Genomic DNA, 16,835 nt, shown 5'->3' with positions numbered 1-16,835 from the left:
TTTTACAGAACTAAGAAAATTTTCCCATTGTCAGATACTGAGGCAAGCGAGCTTTATTAATAAAACCTTGGGGGGGGGGGGGGAAGATATAGAAATAGATCTAGGACAATTTACAGGACAACATCATCACTGGGATATTGCTAAACTGCTCATGTATAGTTCGCTTATCTCAGCTGTCTCCCACTTATCTCTTGGTCCGAAGCTTTTTCTCAGGGTTGATAGGGCTTCCCATGGCTGGTGGTCAGTCATTTGATCTGTAGGTAGTAGTGTGGTGAGGATGCCATGCGGTGGGCCTTGTGTTGATACAGACTGTTCCTGGAATTCTAGTCTGAAATGCCATCAACATTGTCGTAGATGATTTGTGACTCACCCTCGACGGGAATGTGTGACGAACTGTTGGAGTCTCCTTTGAGGTAATAAACACGCCAGCCCTGACGTAGGAGACTATAGAAAGGAAACTAGAGTTAATAAACCATACTGGCTGGTTGGCGAGGAGCGCATCTTTGTCAGGAGCATCTCCCTCAGACTAACAATATTTTGATAAGAATGATCTTATTGACATAAAGTCCACGGTCACTCATGTCAGACGAAATGAGGGGGGGGGGATAGAATAGGATACAAAGCCATTGCAGGTCAACTGATCTAAGATAATGGATGTAAACGCGGGAGACGACTCTCGGGTCTAAGAGAACATGTAGAGTATGTGCATAAAAAAAAACTATATATATGGCTCCTTTTGTCTCGAAAGGCAATGGATGCGCCCAAATGAGTCACTGGTTTTGGCTTAATCTTGAGACGGGGCAGAATCTGGTGTGGCTAATCAGGCCAATTCTAGAACGGCAGACTTTGCCACAATTCGTACATGTGTATGCCTCTGATTTAGGGCTAGCAGACAGGGCAGCTTTCTTTTTTTCCTTCTTGATTAAAGCCGCTTCAATTCTTTTGTTCTCAGCAAGGGTTGTCCCAGCACGCACAGTCTGTCTCCATGCACTCCGGTCTTTGGCTATGTTTTCCCACATACTTTCGCAGATGCCTGAGGCTCTCATGTCTCGCTTGCAGACATCTCTATATGTTAGTCTTGGGCGGCCCTTGGGTCTGACTCCTTCCACAAGCTCAGCATATAAGATATCTTTCGGGATTCTACCATCTGGCATGCGGGTGACATGTCCGAGCCAGCGTAATCTTCTTTGTATCAGGAGAGAATACATGCTGTTCATATTGGCCAATCTTAAAACTTCCTGATTGGAGACATGGTCCCTCCAAGAGATGTCCATTATGCGTCTCAGGCAGCGCAAGTGGAAACTATTCAATCTGTGCTCTTGGTACATGTATGTTGACCAGCTTTCACTGCCATAAAGGAGAGTGCTCACAACACAGGCGTTGTAGACTAGGATTTTGGTCGCGGTGGTCAATTTACCATTTTCCCAGACGCGCTTGGAGAGTTTTGCCAATGCTGTGGTAGCTTTTCCTATCCTTTTTGTCAGCTCGATGTCTAAGTCTAGGTTACTGACAATTGTTGAACCCAAGTAGGTAAATTCCTGCACCACTGAAAGGGTGTGGTTCCCAATTTGTATTATAGGTATTTCTGCGACGTCTTGTGCCAGGATTTCGGTCTTAGAGAGACTTATAGTAACGCTAAACTCTTGACAAGCAGCTGCTAAGGCGTTCACTAGCTTCTGTAGACCTCCTTGTGAGTGAGATACGAGCGCCGCGTCATCGGCAAACAGCAGCTCCCTTACCAAGATACGACGCCTTTTCGTTTTGGCTTTAAGACGTGCCAGGTTAAAGAGCCTTCCATCGGATCTGCTATGGATGTATATTCCGTCTTCCAGGGATTTAAAAGCACTGGATAGTACGACTGAGAAGAAGATGCCAAATAGTGTAGGGGCCAGTACACATCCTTGTTTTACACCGCTCTTAATGGAGAATGGCCTGGAGGAAGAACTTTCAAACTGAACGGTGCCCTGCATATTTTCGTGAAAAGCTGACACTAGTTTTCTTAACTTATTTGGGCAGCCGATTCTCTCTAGTACAGCAAAAAGACCGCTTCTGCTAACAAGGTCAAAGGCCTTGGTCAAATCAATAAATGCTATGAAGAGGGGCTGCTTTTGTTCTCTGCTCTTCTCCTGTAGCTGCCGAAGAGAGAAAATCATATCTGTTGTAGATCTACCTGCCCTAAAGCCACACTGCGACTCTGGATAAACACGATCTGCCAGGATCTGTAATCGCTTTAGTAATACTCTAGCAAAAGCCTTTCCGACTACGCTAAGCAGTGAGATGCCTCTGTAATTGTTACAATCAGAGCGGTCACCTTTATTTTTATAAATTGTAACAATGTTGGAGTCTTTCAATTCCTGGGGGACCATTCCTTGTTCCTAGCACAAGCTTAGCAGTTCATGGAGTGGTTTGATTAGGGCATGTTTTCCAGCCTGAATTACTTCAGCAGGAATGCCATCTCCTCCGGGTGTTTTCCCATGTGCAAGCATGTCAATGGCAATGCTCAGCTCCTTTACTGAGGGCGTTTCGTCTAATTCCGTCAAAACTGGAAGTGATGGGAAGTTGGAAACAGCATTTGGTGAGATGGCGTTTTCAATCTGGTAGAGTTCTGCATAGTGTTCTACCCATCGTTCCATTTGCAGCGCACGATCGCTGATGATTGAGCCATCTTTTGACTTGAGCGGAGCACACTTGCTGGTGTGAGGTCCAAAGGCTTTTCTCATGCCCTCATATAGTCCTCTTATGTTACCACAGTCGGCACAAGATTGAATATCTTCGCATAGCTCCTGCCAGTATTTGTTAGCACATTGTCTCGCTACTCTTTGGGCATTGTTACGTGCAGCTCTGAGCCTTTTTAAGTTGCTTGGGGTGGGATCATTCTTGTAGATTAGCATGGCTGCTCTCTTGTTCGTAGTGGCAGTTTCCATTTCTGGTAGACTAGCTTCAAACCAGTCTTCGCTTTTCTTGGTTTTGTTTCCAAAGACCAGTGATGATGTTTGGTAGATTGTATCACGCATAAACGTCCAGCTTTTTTCTACCTCAGTCACAGAGAAGTTTTTAAAAGCTTCCTCTAATTTGTTCTCAAATTCGGTGCAAAGATCAGAATTTTTTGTGCTAGTAGTATTCAGGCGTGATTTTCTTTTTCCCTGTGATGTGTGGATCTTAGTTGGCAGCAGTCTTGTCTGGCATGACACTAAAGTATGATCAGTATCACAATCGGCGCTTTGGTAGCTACGTGTCAGCAGTATATTTCCAATGTCCTTTTTTCGTGTAAGTATCATATCCAGCTGGTGCCAGTGCCCAGACCTAGGGTGCCTCCATGAGACACAGTGCTGTGGTTTTGTTCTGAAGTATGTGTTGGTAATGCAGAGCTTATGGTATGTGCAGAATTCAAGTAGTCTTTGTCCGTTCTCATTCATTTTTCCGATTCCAAAAAGCCCAAGACAGTCTGGCCAGGTAGTGTGATCTGATCCTACTCTGGCATTGAAATCACCTAGAAGGATCATATGTTCTTTTTGAGGAATGTTTGCAATGGCTTCTTTGAGGTCTTCATAGAACTTGTCTTTGTCCTCCTGAAGCGAGCTTAGTGTCGTGGCATAGGCACTAATTAGAGTGACTTTTCCAGATGCTGTCATCATACTTATGCTTAGTAGCCGTTCCGAGCCACCAACTGGAGGGACTATCATGGGAAGAAGACTGTTCTTGACAGCAAAGCCCACACCATGTATTCGAGTCTCATCCTGTGCTTTCCCTTTCCAAAAGAAAGTGTAGTCAGTCTCGCGGAGCATGCCGTTTTCGGCCAGTCGGGTTTCTTGCAGGGCTGCAATGTCAATATGTAGCCTTTTTAGCTCGTTGTTTATAACTGCCGTCTTCCTTGCATCGTCGATCTGCCTTAGATCATCAGTGAGACCAGGACACATTGTCCTGACATTCCAAGTGGCCAGTCGCATGACAGGGATTTTCTTTTTCAGTTTAATTTTTCTTCTTTTGTTGCTTGGTGCAAGTTTCCAGCCTACTTGTCGTTTTAAACTAAGCTCTAAGCACCCATTAGAGCAGGCAGGCTGTGGCGGATCAGCACCTAACTGACTGGGGGCTGCCCAGGTTGAGGCGGGCGGTAGCTGATCAGTGAGGCGCGAAGACCTCTCCCACCGTCAGAGACAACCCGTGGCGTCCATACATTACGCCAATCAAGTTGGACTTATAACCCGTAACTGTTGTCTCCCGTGTTGTTTTAGCCGCTTTGCAGCAGCACCAGAGTTTCCTCTCCGGGGCGCATTCCTGGGCCTTGGATAAAGGGGTCATGGGTGGCCCATGCGTCATGATCCCTCTCTTGACCTTTCTGATGTGATCCAAAGGAACGCATCGCATTACATTTGGCACCAACTCAGTTGCAGAAGCTGCCGGAGGGAATTTCGCAGCTGATACTCCCAACGCCTAAGGGGCTTCACTCCTAATTTCTCCTCGAGGTTGTCTCCTGAAGCCTCAGTACCGCAAGGCAGCGGGGGTTTGAAGTCAGAGTACCCCTCTCCTAGATGAACTGCCTTACTAGGCTGACGAGCTCCATCTGCCCGAAGCTCCCGGTTTTGTGGCGCCAGGTATCCGCCTTCACCCCTTCACCTGTTAGTAAGAGCAGTTTCGCCGGGCTTAATATCTAAGCCACACGAGCAGGCCAGGTGCTGGACTTAGTTGTCAGAGGCTATTTGAGACGCATGCCATTAGGAGTATTTTATAGACAATGGGAGCTTAACCCCATTGACACCCCTGGCCATGACAACCTTTGAAACCATATATATCTATATACATACATATAGATAGATAGATAGATAGATAGATAGATAGATAAAACAGACACAGGTAAAAAAGTATTCTAGACGTTAATAACTCTAGATAAACATAGACACACACACACACACACATATATATATATATATATATATATATATATATATATATATATATATATATATATATATATATATATACTATAAAGTAGAAAGTAAGGCGTATGTGTGTATGTATGTATATATGTATGTCCCTCATAGAAATCAAAACCGTTTGACCAATCTTGATAAAACGGTTCCACGACAATTCGTTCACTGACATTTCGTTCACCGACAAATCGTTCACGACTTTTCGTTCACGCGACTATTCGTTCACCAGACATTTCGTTCACCCGACAATTTGTTCACGCGACTATTCGCTCACAGACAAATTGTTCACTGACTACTTGTTCACCGACAGTTGGTTCACGACAAATCGTTCACGCGACAAATCGTTCACTAACAATTCGTTACAGACAAATTGTTCACGGACAAATCGTTCACTGGATATTTCCAAAAACAAAAAATTGCTAGAGATCGGGCGTGATCCGAAATTCTTTGTAAATTTTTGTTTGTTTGTTGTTAATATTTTGTTAACGAGGACAGTATGGGATAAAAAATTATACTTAAAAGAAAAAAGAGATCTTACAAGCAAGCTGAAACATTTAAATGGGACCTCACTTTACTATAGGTAACATTTTTACTTTCAACATGTAGGCCTTCTTTTACACTCATGTCCGTCATGTAGTCTTGTTCGCCCTACCCATATTTGCTTATCTTCTTAATAGCGGTCCAGATGTTTAATTAACATACCCATTTTATTGATATCTTATTAACAAAAACAAATCTTATATAGTACAGACGTTTCTTCAAAAAAAGAAGATGATTATGTCCTACGCGTCATGCATTCTGCCAAGTCACTGGTTTTCCTGGCTAGCTCAGACATACTAGTATTTTTTCCACAGTCCTTTCAGTGTTTTTACGAGAGATAATTTAGATTTTTAACAATGGTACTAGATTTGGTACAATATATATGGTTTCACTGTTCAACTCTGAACGTCACATACTAGATACAGATCTAAGGTTAATAGCCTACTTATCAATTAAGACATCTAAGAAAAAAACAACTAATTACATATACAACACTAGGAAATATTTTGGTTCCCTATCAAAAAATTATAAATTTATCGCAATACAACAAAACAAAATTGTTTCAATAAATTTGTTACTGAAGTCCAAGCAATCAAATTAGTCTACCAATGGGTGGTCATATATAGAAACAAGTTAACTAAAATAAAAATAAAATAAAACTTCTTTTAAACTTGATGGAAAGTATTAAACTAGTGTCTAGTAGATATTTTCAATGTTAACAGATTGAACATGTTAATAGGCAATGTCCAATAAAGTTGTATGACTTCCAGAGGAGCCAGTCTGACTAGCACTCAACTAGGTGTTAACTAGTGTATCCAGATAAATGGGTAGATTCCCGGTAGATGAAAAAAAAAAAGAGGGGGTGTAAAGGTATATTAAAGGTGAAAGTAAAAATGTTACCTATAGTAAAGTGAGGACCCGTTTACATTTTCCAGCTAGCTTGTAAGATCTCTTTTTTTTTTTTTTTTTTTTTATTTTAAGTATAATTTTTATCACATACTGTCCTCATTAACAAAATATCAACAACAACAACAACAACGAAATTAAATAAACTCGGATTTGACCTGATCTCTAGAAATTTTTTGCATTTGGAAATAATAGCTACAAAAGTTTTAATGTAAATAAATTAAACACGCGACGATAATATATAATATTAACAATATGTTACTATCCAGTGAACGATTTGTCTGTGAACAATTTGTCGCGTGAACGAATTGTCGGGTGAACGAAATGTCTGGTGAACGAATAGTCGCGTGAACGAAAAGTCGTGAACGATTTGTCGGTGAACGAAATGTCAGTGAACTAATTGTCGTGTCCCCTGATAAAACTAGGCATAAATGTTCATTGGGTACTAACTGGGACCGTAGTGTATGTATAGTAGCAATAAAACTTAAGACCCTCAAAAAAAAAGTTGACCGACTCTATGAAAGTATAGTATCTTATAAATCTAGGCCATGCTTACCGTGTTGACATGAGAAAAGATCGAAAGGATCTAGATCTAGATCTAATTTTAAGAACTACACTTTGCACAGATAGTTGTTTACTTTGACACATGAAAATTACAAAATATAGTCCATTGATTTCATTATTTAATTAAATTAAGCTTCAAATTTGTGTTTCAAAAGCATTTTTACATAAATTTTTTCCTTATATCTGCGAATTTAGAATTCCTGACGTACATTTTTTTCATTAGACATTACCCGAAAGGCTACACATTTTTCTATTCCTAGGTCTAAAACGCTAATTAAACTCTAAGATGTTATAACTTCTCTTCGCAAAGATAGTTTTATACTTTAACACATGAACATACAAATTATAGTCCATTCATTTCATATTTTAATCAAATTAACGTTCAAATTTGTTTTTCTAATGCATTTTTCATACATTCGTTTGCCAAAGCTGCGAAGCCGTGTTGAGATATATTCTAATAGTTTCATTCATGAATCGCGTAATCTAATTAAAAAGGCCACGCATGCGCAGAGCGAAGACTTCACGCACGCGCAGAATGAACTCTATCCTAGATTAGTCTAGATCTAGATCTATGTCTAACTTAAAATCTACTTTATAATTTAACACATGAACATACAAAGTTAAGTCTATTCATTAAAAATTTTAATCAAATATATGTAGGCCTACAAGCAAATGTTTTTATTTCAAAAATGAATTTAAGTCGATTAGCTATTTTGATAGCTCCATTCATACTATTTTTACATTCACGCATTCCGCTTCGCTTCACTTATAAAATTATTATTTCATTTAATTGTTTACAAAGCTCTCTCAGTGACTATATTGAAAGTGATACGCAAATTAAGACCCGCGGGTACCATATGGCTAGTATAAATATATATAAATCGACTGCAGAAATAGGCTTACTAAAATGTAGGGTTGATGTCCACTGTAATAAGTACAGTTTAACATTAATAAATTGAACGAGGAATGTACAAATGCATGTTTATAGATATTTACAAGTATAACAGATAACAGTTAGGCGCAGAAGAGCGCTAATATGGTAACAATGATGAATAGATATACGGAACGTTTGTAGGTGAAGACACACAATAGTAAAGTTTTTCAAACTCACCCGCTTTGCCTAACACAAGTTCCAAACAAGGTTGTTGACTTGAGAGTCTTCTGACTTCTGTCAGTCTGGTAGAGTTCGGCATTAACCTATGACTTTTCGGTGACCGGTCATTTCATCCCCGCTCACTTCATCCCTGGTCATTTCAACCCCGGTCACTTCATCCTCGGTCACTTCGTCCCCGGTCATTTCATCCTCTGGTCATTTCATCCCCAATTAAATATTTTTCTTTTTTCCTTGTTGAATTGTGCTGTTTAGGCTTTGAATTTAAGCCCTCATTTCATCTAATATATAAATATGATTATGTAGAATTTTTTTTGATATTTTTTTTTACATGTTACTAATGCGTTTAAAGTGTTTCCTCTTCCACTTTGAATTCTTGATGAGAAATCTTGTAATATACAAGGAGACCACGGAAACCCTATTATAAGTTACTAGTCTACCCACGGCGTAGCATACACCGTTATTTTGCAGGGCCGACCTTAGACCAATGCAACCTATGCGACCGCAGTGGGCCCCGCACTTTCAATGGACCCGCGCTAATTCTAGAAGTAAATTTTTAAATTAAACCATTTTATAACTTACTAGACATATTTTACCCGCGACCCGCGGGTCTTTATTTGCGTATTACTGTCGATATAGTCACTGAGAGTGTTTTTAAAACCGTGTTTGTGGCCTATAGTGGGTGGTCAGATCTAAAAATCGGTGTAATAATATATTAGTGGAATACTAAGCTAGTGGTTGGGGGGGGGGCTAACTTCGGTCAGTTCAGTATTGAAGGGAGACGTATTTCGTCATATACGTTTCCTGTCAAATTTTGATGCCCATCGCCGACACTATGGAGCGCCAGTGGAGACATCTCTTAACATGAGTGTCCGCAGCTCCGGTCACAAAGTGACGTGATCGGTATGGAAGTTTATGAGCCGTCTAGCAGAGTTTCTCGCCAGGGCACTACGGGGGAAGTAGTCCTTCATGTTCGAAAGCCAATGAGAGTTCATATGAGTTTCCCTCAGCAAGCTCAGCAATTAAAATGTCCTTGGAAATTTTACCACTTGACAAGCGGCTGACTGCGTTATTAGGGCATAAACACTTTGTCTGTTGTCTAATTTAAAACAACAACTGATTAGAGAACTATCTTTTCAGAAGTGCACATGATACGTCGCAAACAGTGCATTTGAAAACAGTATAATCTGTGCTTTATTATTCATGGAACTATACTAAAGGAACAACGACTTTGAGTTGTTTTTTTTACAAAGCCGTAAAGAAAACAGGTTCTTTGCGCATGTTCTCGCGCATCCTGCAATGCCTACAAAATAAAATGATTGAGACAAAGATTGCATCGAACGCGCGCGATTTACCCGTGTTGCCTAGAAAATGTTTTTTTTTTGGCTATTTATAAACAGATCAATAAAAACTTCATCCATTTTCAGACAAGCTGTTGAGGTAGATAAAATTTATTAGAGTAAAAGACTATCACAAATGATTTTTTTTTAATCACCCTTCGCCTCAAATTCACTATAAGTAGATGCTTCTCTCTTTAAGTTGCCGTTCGTTTAGTTAAGTTCATGTTAGGTATTTTCTATTAGATCTGGGTAATTTTTTTACTTATAAATGTAGGCCTATTTATATTATTTATATGCATTAAAAAAATGAAATCCATGGAGATAAAAAAACGTAAATAATAAACCTAATCTAGGGTAATAAACTTAGAATAATTTAGCCCAGCTGAAGGAAAAAGCCACCCGCTGGAGTAAGGAAAAGCCCACGCGCTGGTGTAAAGAAAAACCCATGACGTCATTTAACACGTCTTAGCTTGGCGGTCTCTGTGAATAATTGGATTGGTTAGATAAAGCATTTGGGGGAGGAGTTAAGGAAATGATTTGATAGAGTGGGATTTAGAGAATTAGTCATGGATATGATTTCATAGAGATAGGTCGTAGAATTAGTGTGGAATTGAAATTAGTCTAGTCTAGTCGCATATATTGTGAAATTAGTATTAATCTGAATCTATTTTGTCATCGATCTTGAAAGAACGGTAGGCTCATCTGTAAGTAGCACATAAAACTGCACCAGATCTAGTATACAAAAAACCAACGTTGGAATTCCCGAGAACATATACTTTTGAGTAGGATGATCAAAAATAAAATAATTTGTGATGGTCTCTTACTCTAAAAAAATATATCTACCATAACAGCTTGTCTGAAAATGGATAAAGTTTTTAAAAATATGTTTATAAAAAGCTAAAAAAACATTTTCAAATCAACATGGGTAAATTGCGCGCGTTCGAGGCGTAAAATCCTTCTTTGTCTCTGTAATTTAAAACAAAATAATGTGCTGGATGTACAGATAGGATGCGCAAAAACCTGTTTTGAAGTCGTCGTTCCTTTAGTATAGTTCCATGGTTTATTGAGTAGTTTTCACTGATTTATGAAGCAGAGTGCTCACTACACATATGTCATCATTAAATTTGAGATCCGATTGCACTATATCAGTCAGGCTATAAAGATAGGAAACGGTGTGCTCTTTGAAAGGCAAAGGGGTTTTTCCAGTTGGTAGAGAAACATCGGACATGTTTTTTGTTAGGCCACAACTTTCATCGATCGTTCCAAAGGTTTTGAAACAATGAGTTGAGATAGTTGGGGATAGATTCACGGCTCGTATGCCTTCCAAGATTTATCTCAAGCAACTGTTTGATGGTTAAAAAGGTCAAATCGGGTACAATGGTGACTATAGAAAATGTTCTAAAGCTGGAATGTGTACTATCTCCAGCACTTTCCGAAATATTCTTTTGCGTAAAGCTAAATAAAACCAGGCGGCTTGTGCTTAGGGTCACGTTCCTCACCATTGACAACGTATTTCACTTACGGCACCTACTCTCGCATAAGAGTTTCTTGTTACTGACCTTGCGCCCTTCTTGCACACACCGAGCACCAGCTTCTATTTTATGTCAACGATTTACCTTGTCTATATATCAACCTTAATAAAACGGAAGTCTTGTTCCAGAAATCCTTAAACAGTACCTAAAAGGCTCCACAAATCTATTCGAATAATAATGAGTACGAGGAAGAAGAAGAACATGGCGCACTCCTTTGATGTCGACCAATTCACATACATGCGCAGCACAGTACTCAAAAACGCATCAATGTCTAGAGAAATAGACAATAGTCTGGCTTTTGGTCTCCTCCAAATGACCGTATGGCGGAGTCTCTCCGCCTATCAACAAAAATTACTCTATAATAAAGTGGTTCTCAACACATTGTATGATTTAGGGGATCTAATGCTACTCGAACGCTTCCATCAAAAGTAAAGTGGTTGCACTACATAATAGCTGCCAAACTTCTTTACAAATACTCCTCTTCTTCTGTACAGCTTTGTGTAGGAAGTGCTCAACTCAATAGTCGGCAGTCAATGCCATAAGTAGTAGTGTCTAATTTGTGTCCTTAGATTTTCATCCTTTCTCATGTGCATGTAATGTTTGAGTCAGAAATGTTCAGCTGAATTTCAAATGAACAATTATGTTGAAATATTAACATTGTAGTTGCAACGAAAATTAAGCTTCAAGATTTTGCGTTTTGCATTTAATGAATAAAAGTAAAGGTATGAACATTATTATTGTGTAACTTTTTCTTCTATTTTCTTAACTACCAAAATGGTCATTTTCTTCTTTCTTTGAACTGCTAGTGCCGTCCATTATAATCATTGTATTCTTATTTTACAGAATTGTGTTTGACAAAGGAATGTGTTTTAGCAGGTAATTTTCCAATTTTCATTTTGAATTTGCAAATATGTAAGTGAATTTATTTATTTATTTTTAAACTTATGCTTTTATTTGTATTTTTATGTGCAACTTGGTTATTCTAGCATTATGTACTAACAGGGTTTTGATAGTAAGTACTAAAAAAAGTTTTGATAGTGTTTACTAACATAGTTTTGATAATATGTACAAACATACTTTTGATTATATATTCCAATAAAGTTTTGGAGGTGTAACTTTGCCGGGTAAAGGAAAGGGAGGGTTTTTATTTTCAAATAAATCTGCAAACTCAAAAGGATCAAAACATTGATTTTATAGAGCTACTTGTCGAAAAGGAAAATACATATATTCCATTGGCAGGGAGTAAAGTAAGGAGAGAATGATAGTCATAATATAGTATCAAAAGAAAGGTTAAGAGGAAACAAGATAACCTACAATAGAACAAGAATGCTTGCATTAGTCTGGGCTATGTCTCTTGACTCTACACGCTGACTATGTACTTACCTCAACGAAAGTAGGAGGCCTTGATGGAGTCTTAAACTATAGGACTATCATTTTAGTGTGAAACTTATGGTAGGAAAATTGAGCGCTTTGCTGAAACTTTATCAAAATGTGTTTAATTTTAATGCTATAATGCTACTCGTGACATATTTTATGTAAATATAGCTCAAATCAGCATAAAGACTAATGTGATGGGACCACCACATTTATCGATGAGTACCTGCTGGATATTGTGAACGAATTCTGCAACTTTGCTACACAAACCAATGTATTATGTCCCTAGAACAGGCAATAAAAAAAGAGCATTGGGAAAGACGCTTAAGCTTTCGGTAGACTAATCTCGCTCCTCTAGGGAGATAATAAATTCAATACGAATACAAAGATGCAGGTCTACAAATCATGTGCTGTACGGCAGCCAAACATGGACCATATATTCGAAACAAAAGCGAAGAAAAAAAAGTTCCACTTGCGTTGTTTCCGCCATTTTTTAGCTTACATAGCAAGACAGAATAAGCAACACTGAGATACTGGATGGCTCGGATCTTCCCCGTAGATTCACCACTCTCTTGCTGTATGGAAGACGAACGATTTCCTAAAGCCATTCTCTACTGGCAACTTTCGACCATTACAAGCTATATGTAGATGTAGTCAAACTGGACCTCACAGCAGTGGTCATCGATGTTGACATAGCCCTAGGCCACACTGAGAGAGATGGCAACAAAGAAAACTACAGCGAAAAGCAATGACCTCAGGTCTAGAAGAGAAGCCAGTTAAATGGCTGATTCAACCACCAAAACGAATGCCACATTAACCAGCGTTATTTGTGGACGGGAGTTTCTCTCCAAAAAAAGGCTCTACAAATCTCTTGAACAAAATGTTCTTTACGAAGTAAACCGAAGTCGTTCTACAAGTGAAGGAATTAATTTAAAAAAAAATAATACTTATATTAACATACATCATTTTCTGCATAATTAATCAATAATTATTACTAATTATTGCAACATCTTATCTCCAATGTATTTGATATTATAGAAATATGCATGATTGGTTTTACTGGATTTGCACAGATATTTGAAAAGCCATTACCGGTCATCATTGTAATTAAGCTGTTTTAGCTATACGAAAGTGTAATTTTACATTTTTAGCGGCCCTTAAAAATGGAATAGCCGCTATCAGTTTTGTGTGGTCTGACTGTCCGTCTGTCCCGTTTATATTGCAAAAATTAGAAAACATATTGAAAATCCAATATCATGATATTTTAGATTTAATTTTTCAAAGTTCATGTACAACGGCTAAACGTTTAATCGTTAAATTTAAATTTGTAAGCAGATTTTTTAATAAAACAAATACAGCAATGTTACAACTATTCACTATTATTAGTAAAAACAGGGGGAGACTATAATAATAATAGAGGTGTTTTTTTTTTGTTGTTTTTTTTGTTGATTTTAAAAATATTTATTTAAAGTTGTTTTTTTTTTTTTTGTAAAGTAATGTTTTAAAAATAGTTTAAAAAAAATACTTAAATAATTAATTAATTTTTGTCATTATTATCTATTTAATTTTACATACCTTGGGAGTGTAGTCAGTGTATCAGGTGGAACAGATGAAGACATTAAGCGTCGTATAAATCTAGCGCGTCAGACATTTACACACTCGCGACTAATTCGGGTATCTCCCCAAATCTCTAACAAGACTAAAAAAAGAATCTTTAACTCCAATGTCAAGGTTGTCCTGCTGTATGGTTCCGAAACATGGAGAACAACTGAAGCAACAACAAAAAAAGTACAAACCTTCACTAACAGATGCCTGAGAAATATTCCGAAAATACACTGTACGACAAAGTAGAAAACACAAAACTGTGGGAGATGAGTGGGCAGAAAAATATAAAGGTGCAGATCTTAGAGAGGAAGTGGAGATGGATTGGTCACACCCTTAGAAAAGATACTAATAACTGAGTTAGACAGACCTTAGAGTGGAACCCCTAAGGAACAAGACGTAGAGGAAGACCAAAAAGAACATGAAGACGCAGAATACTAGAGCAGGGGTCGGCAACCTTTTGAGTCGGAAGAGCCAAAAATTACAATTTACAAAATTTTTAAACTTTAAAGAGCCACAACGTTTTTTTTTTCTTGCCAACAATACGTAGTACTCACATTTATTCATATAAATAGTGTTTTCACAGCAAAGATAGATAATATATATATATATATGGCATTATTAGATAATTGTTTTGTTTATTTTGGTAGCAAATAAAGCAGTTAAACATTTATTTGCAACACTAACTTGTACTTCAATAACAAGCAATTAAGCAAACAAATTCAATGGGAGCGATGGCTTTGGTTTTAGAAATTTTGTATACATTTGGCTCATAACTTGTTTTTTATTTTCAAACACAACTCTAAATTCTCATTTGTTTGTTGACTTCTTACTCACGGCTGTATCATGCAAGAGAGCGCTTGCTCGGACGAATATGTAGATCCGAATATAGCACTCGAAATGCCAACTTCTTCACCTCAATGTTGCAAACTGGAAGATTATTTCTTGCGCCGAATCAACTCGCGACATATGTACATGCATTTCTGGACTTTCAACTCTTCCAACTTGCTTTTCAACTCTTTAAATTTTCAACTCCACAAAGTTTTACTTTCAATCAATGACATTTCTAGAAATCCAGTATCAATTTCAAATGGATCTATTAGGATTTCGTTACTATTTGTGTTGATTTACTAGTAATGCTAGAATGATTTTGTTAGTTTGTAATGTATCGTGACTATCATAGAAAACTGTCAACAAATTCATCTTTGAATTTTTTTTTTGTAACTGTGCTGAAGTAATTCGTGTCAACAGTTGCACTGATATTATCGCGATATTTCTTTAGACATTTAATAAAGAAGTAACTTACCGCTCTTCTGCAATAATTTTTTTTTCAAAAGAAGCCTAATCTTCTACCCAAACATCGGCTGGGTTTCCATTTCCTTGTAGTTGAACACTCAGCTCATTTAATTTCGCTGTTATGTAAACTAAAATTTTTTCAAACTTTTGCTGTTCTCTAATTCAGGGTGATACGTATCTTTTTTATTTAGAAATGTATTTAATTCATTCAAGCACAAGCCAAACGTTTCAACACCTTACCTTTAGAAAGCCATCACACTTTATTGTGAAGGAGATCATAATACAGAGTTTCCATTTCGCTTAAGAATTCTTTAAACTGACGATGGTTAAGTGCTTTTGACAAGATGCTGTTAACAATCTTGATTACCTAACTTATGACCTCAACTATTTTGGCCTGAATTGTGTATTATTCAGTGAAACGTAAGAATTTCGCAATTTATTTTGCTTCGAAGAATCGTAGTTGCTGCTTTATTTTTTCCTGTCTGGCTCAATCAGTTGTTATTTAAACGATTTTAATGTCTTCAAGCTATTTTTGCTCGGCATACGCTCTATCATCCCCTCTAGTTTGTCCCCAGAGCGGTAGCAATTCCATTTCTTCTTTTGGAACTTGGGAAGACATACATGACAAAAGGGTCAACTTATGCTGTCTTTTATGTTGCCAATTCATCTATAGCAAGTGACAAGACAGAAGAATATTGAATATCTTCCATCTGCAAATATGTAACATTTGAAGACATTTTAGCTCTTCTATCTTGTACTGTTTTAGCTTTGATTTTTTTTTTGCAAGTCTTTTTTTTGTTCGAAATCATGAAAATGTTTTGCAGATGCACGTATAAAGCAATCTTTGACGTACCATTTGTAAATGGTTTGCCTTTTTGTGCAATTTCTAGTGGTACGTACTGGTACCCAACGTTTGCCAGATCAGCATTACTTGTAGAATGCTTCTAACTTTGAGAAGATAATTCGCTTCTAACTCATTTACCTGAAACAATAACCTATACGTCACAACCAAAAGCGAATTAAAGCGTACATAGAAGCATCAGACGACGGCGTCATTCAAGAGCTTCCGACGGAATGATTACAGTGACGACGCGTGTAATGGGGGAGGGGTGTGGTGAAAAGTGAGTACAAGTTGCTGAGAGATAGAATCAGTGCCTAATCCTCGTTAAACGATTCAGAACTTTTTGAAAAAAAAAATTTCAAAAAAATAAATAATATTTGCGTATGGAACGAAAGAGCCGCATCTTCACATCCAAAGAGCCGCATGTGGCTCGCGAGCCGCAGGTTGCCGACCCCGGAGCTAGACGAAGCAATCAACGTCGCATTCAGCAAATGTCGCTTTCGTCTTCTCCTCCAGCTGACCTTCAACAGGTTGCACTGACGTCGTGGTTGCATCGCCATGCACTTGGGACGCATCAAACGTCGCCTTCTTCTGCCATGCACTACTGAGGGCAGCCACTCAACACATGGAGAGGGATAGGATGTCAGGGCCGGGTTCACCAAGATCTTTGGTCTAACAGGTTTCTTCTTAGGGCTTTAAAGAGAAAGACTAGGGGGATGGGTTTCAGGTTCACAGGAGGGGAAATTGAGGCACACGTCATCATCTTTAGCCTCCAATTGACTTCCTGGACCACGATCGTAG

The 16,835-nt window shown here is 38.2% G+C and overlaps 1 protein-coding gene across 2 annotated transcripts in view; it reads left to right on the top strand.

Moving 5' to 3' along the window:
• The window catches only part of LOC106058204 (neprilysin-1-like), a 217,447-nt gene that overhangs the window by 80,611 nt on the left and 120,001 nt on the right, over positions 1-16,835 (top strand). For both annotated transcript variants that reach the window (XM_056007389.1, XM_056007388.1), the window contains exon 4: positions 11,765-11,797. In XM_056007389.1, the coding sequence (XP_055863364.1) occupies positions 11,765-11,797 (33 nt within the window). The remainder of the gene's footprint in view (positions 1-11,764; positions 11,798-16,835) is intronic.

The sequence above is a fragment of the Biomphalaria glabrata genome, chromosome 13, assembly GCF_947242115.1.
Source record: "Biomphalaria glabrata chromosome 13, xgBioGlab47.1, whole genome shotgun sequence".
NCBI lineage: Eukaryota > Metazoa > Mollusca > Gastropoda > Planorbidae > Biomphalaria > Biomphalaria glabrata.
The sequence above is the reverse complement of the archived record's forward strand: the minus strand, read 5'-3'. Positions and strand labels throughout refer to the sequence as shown.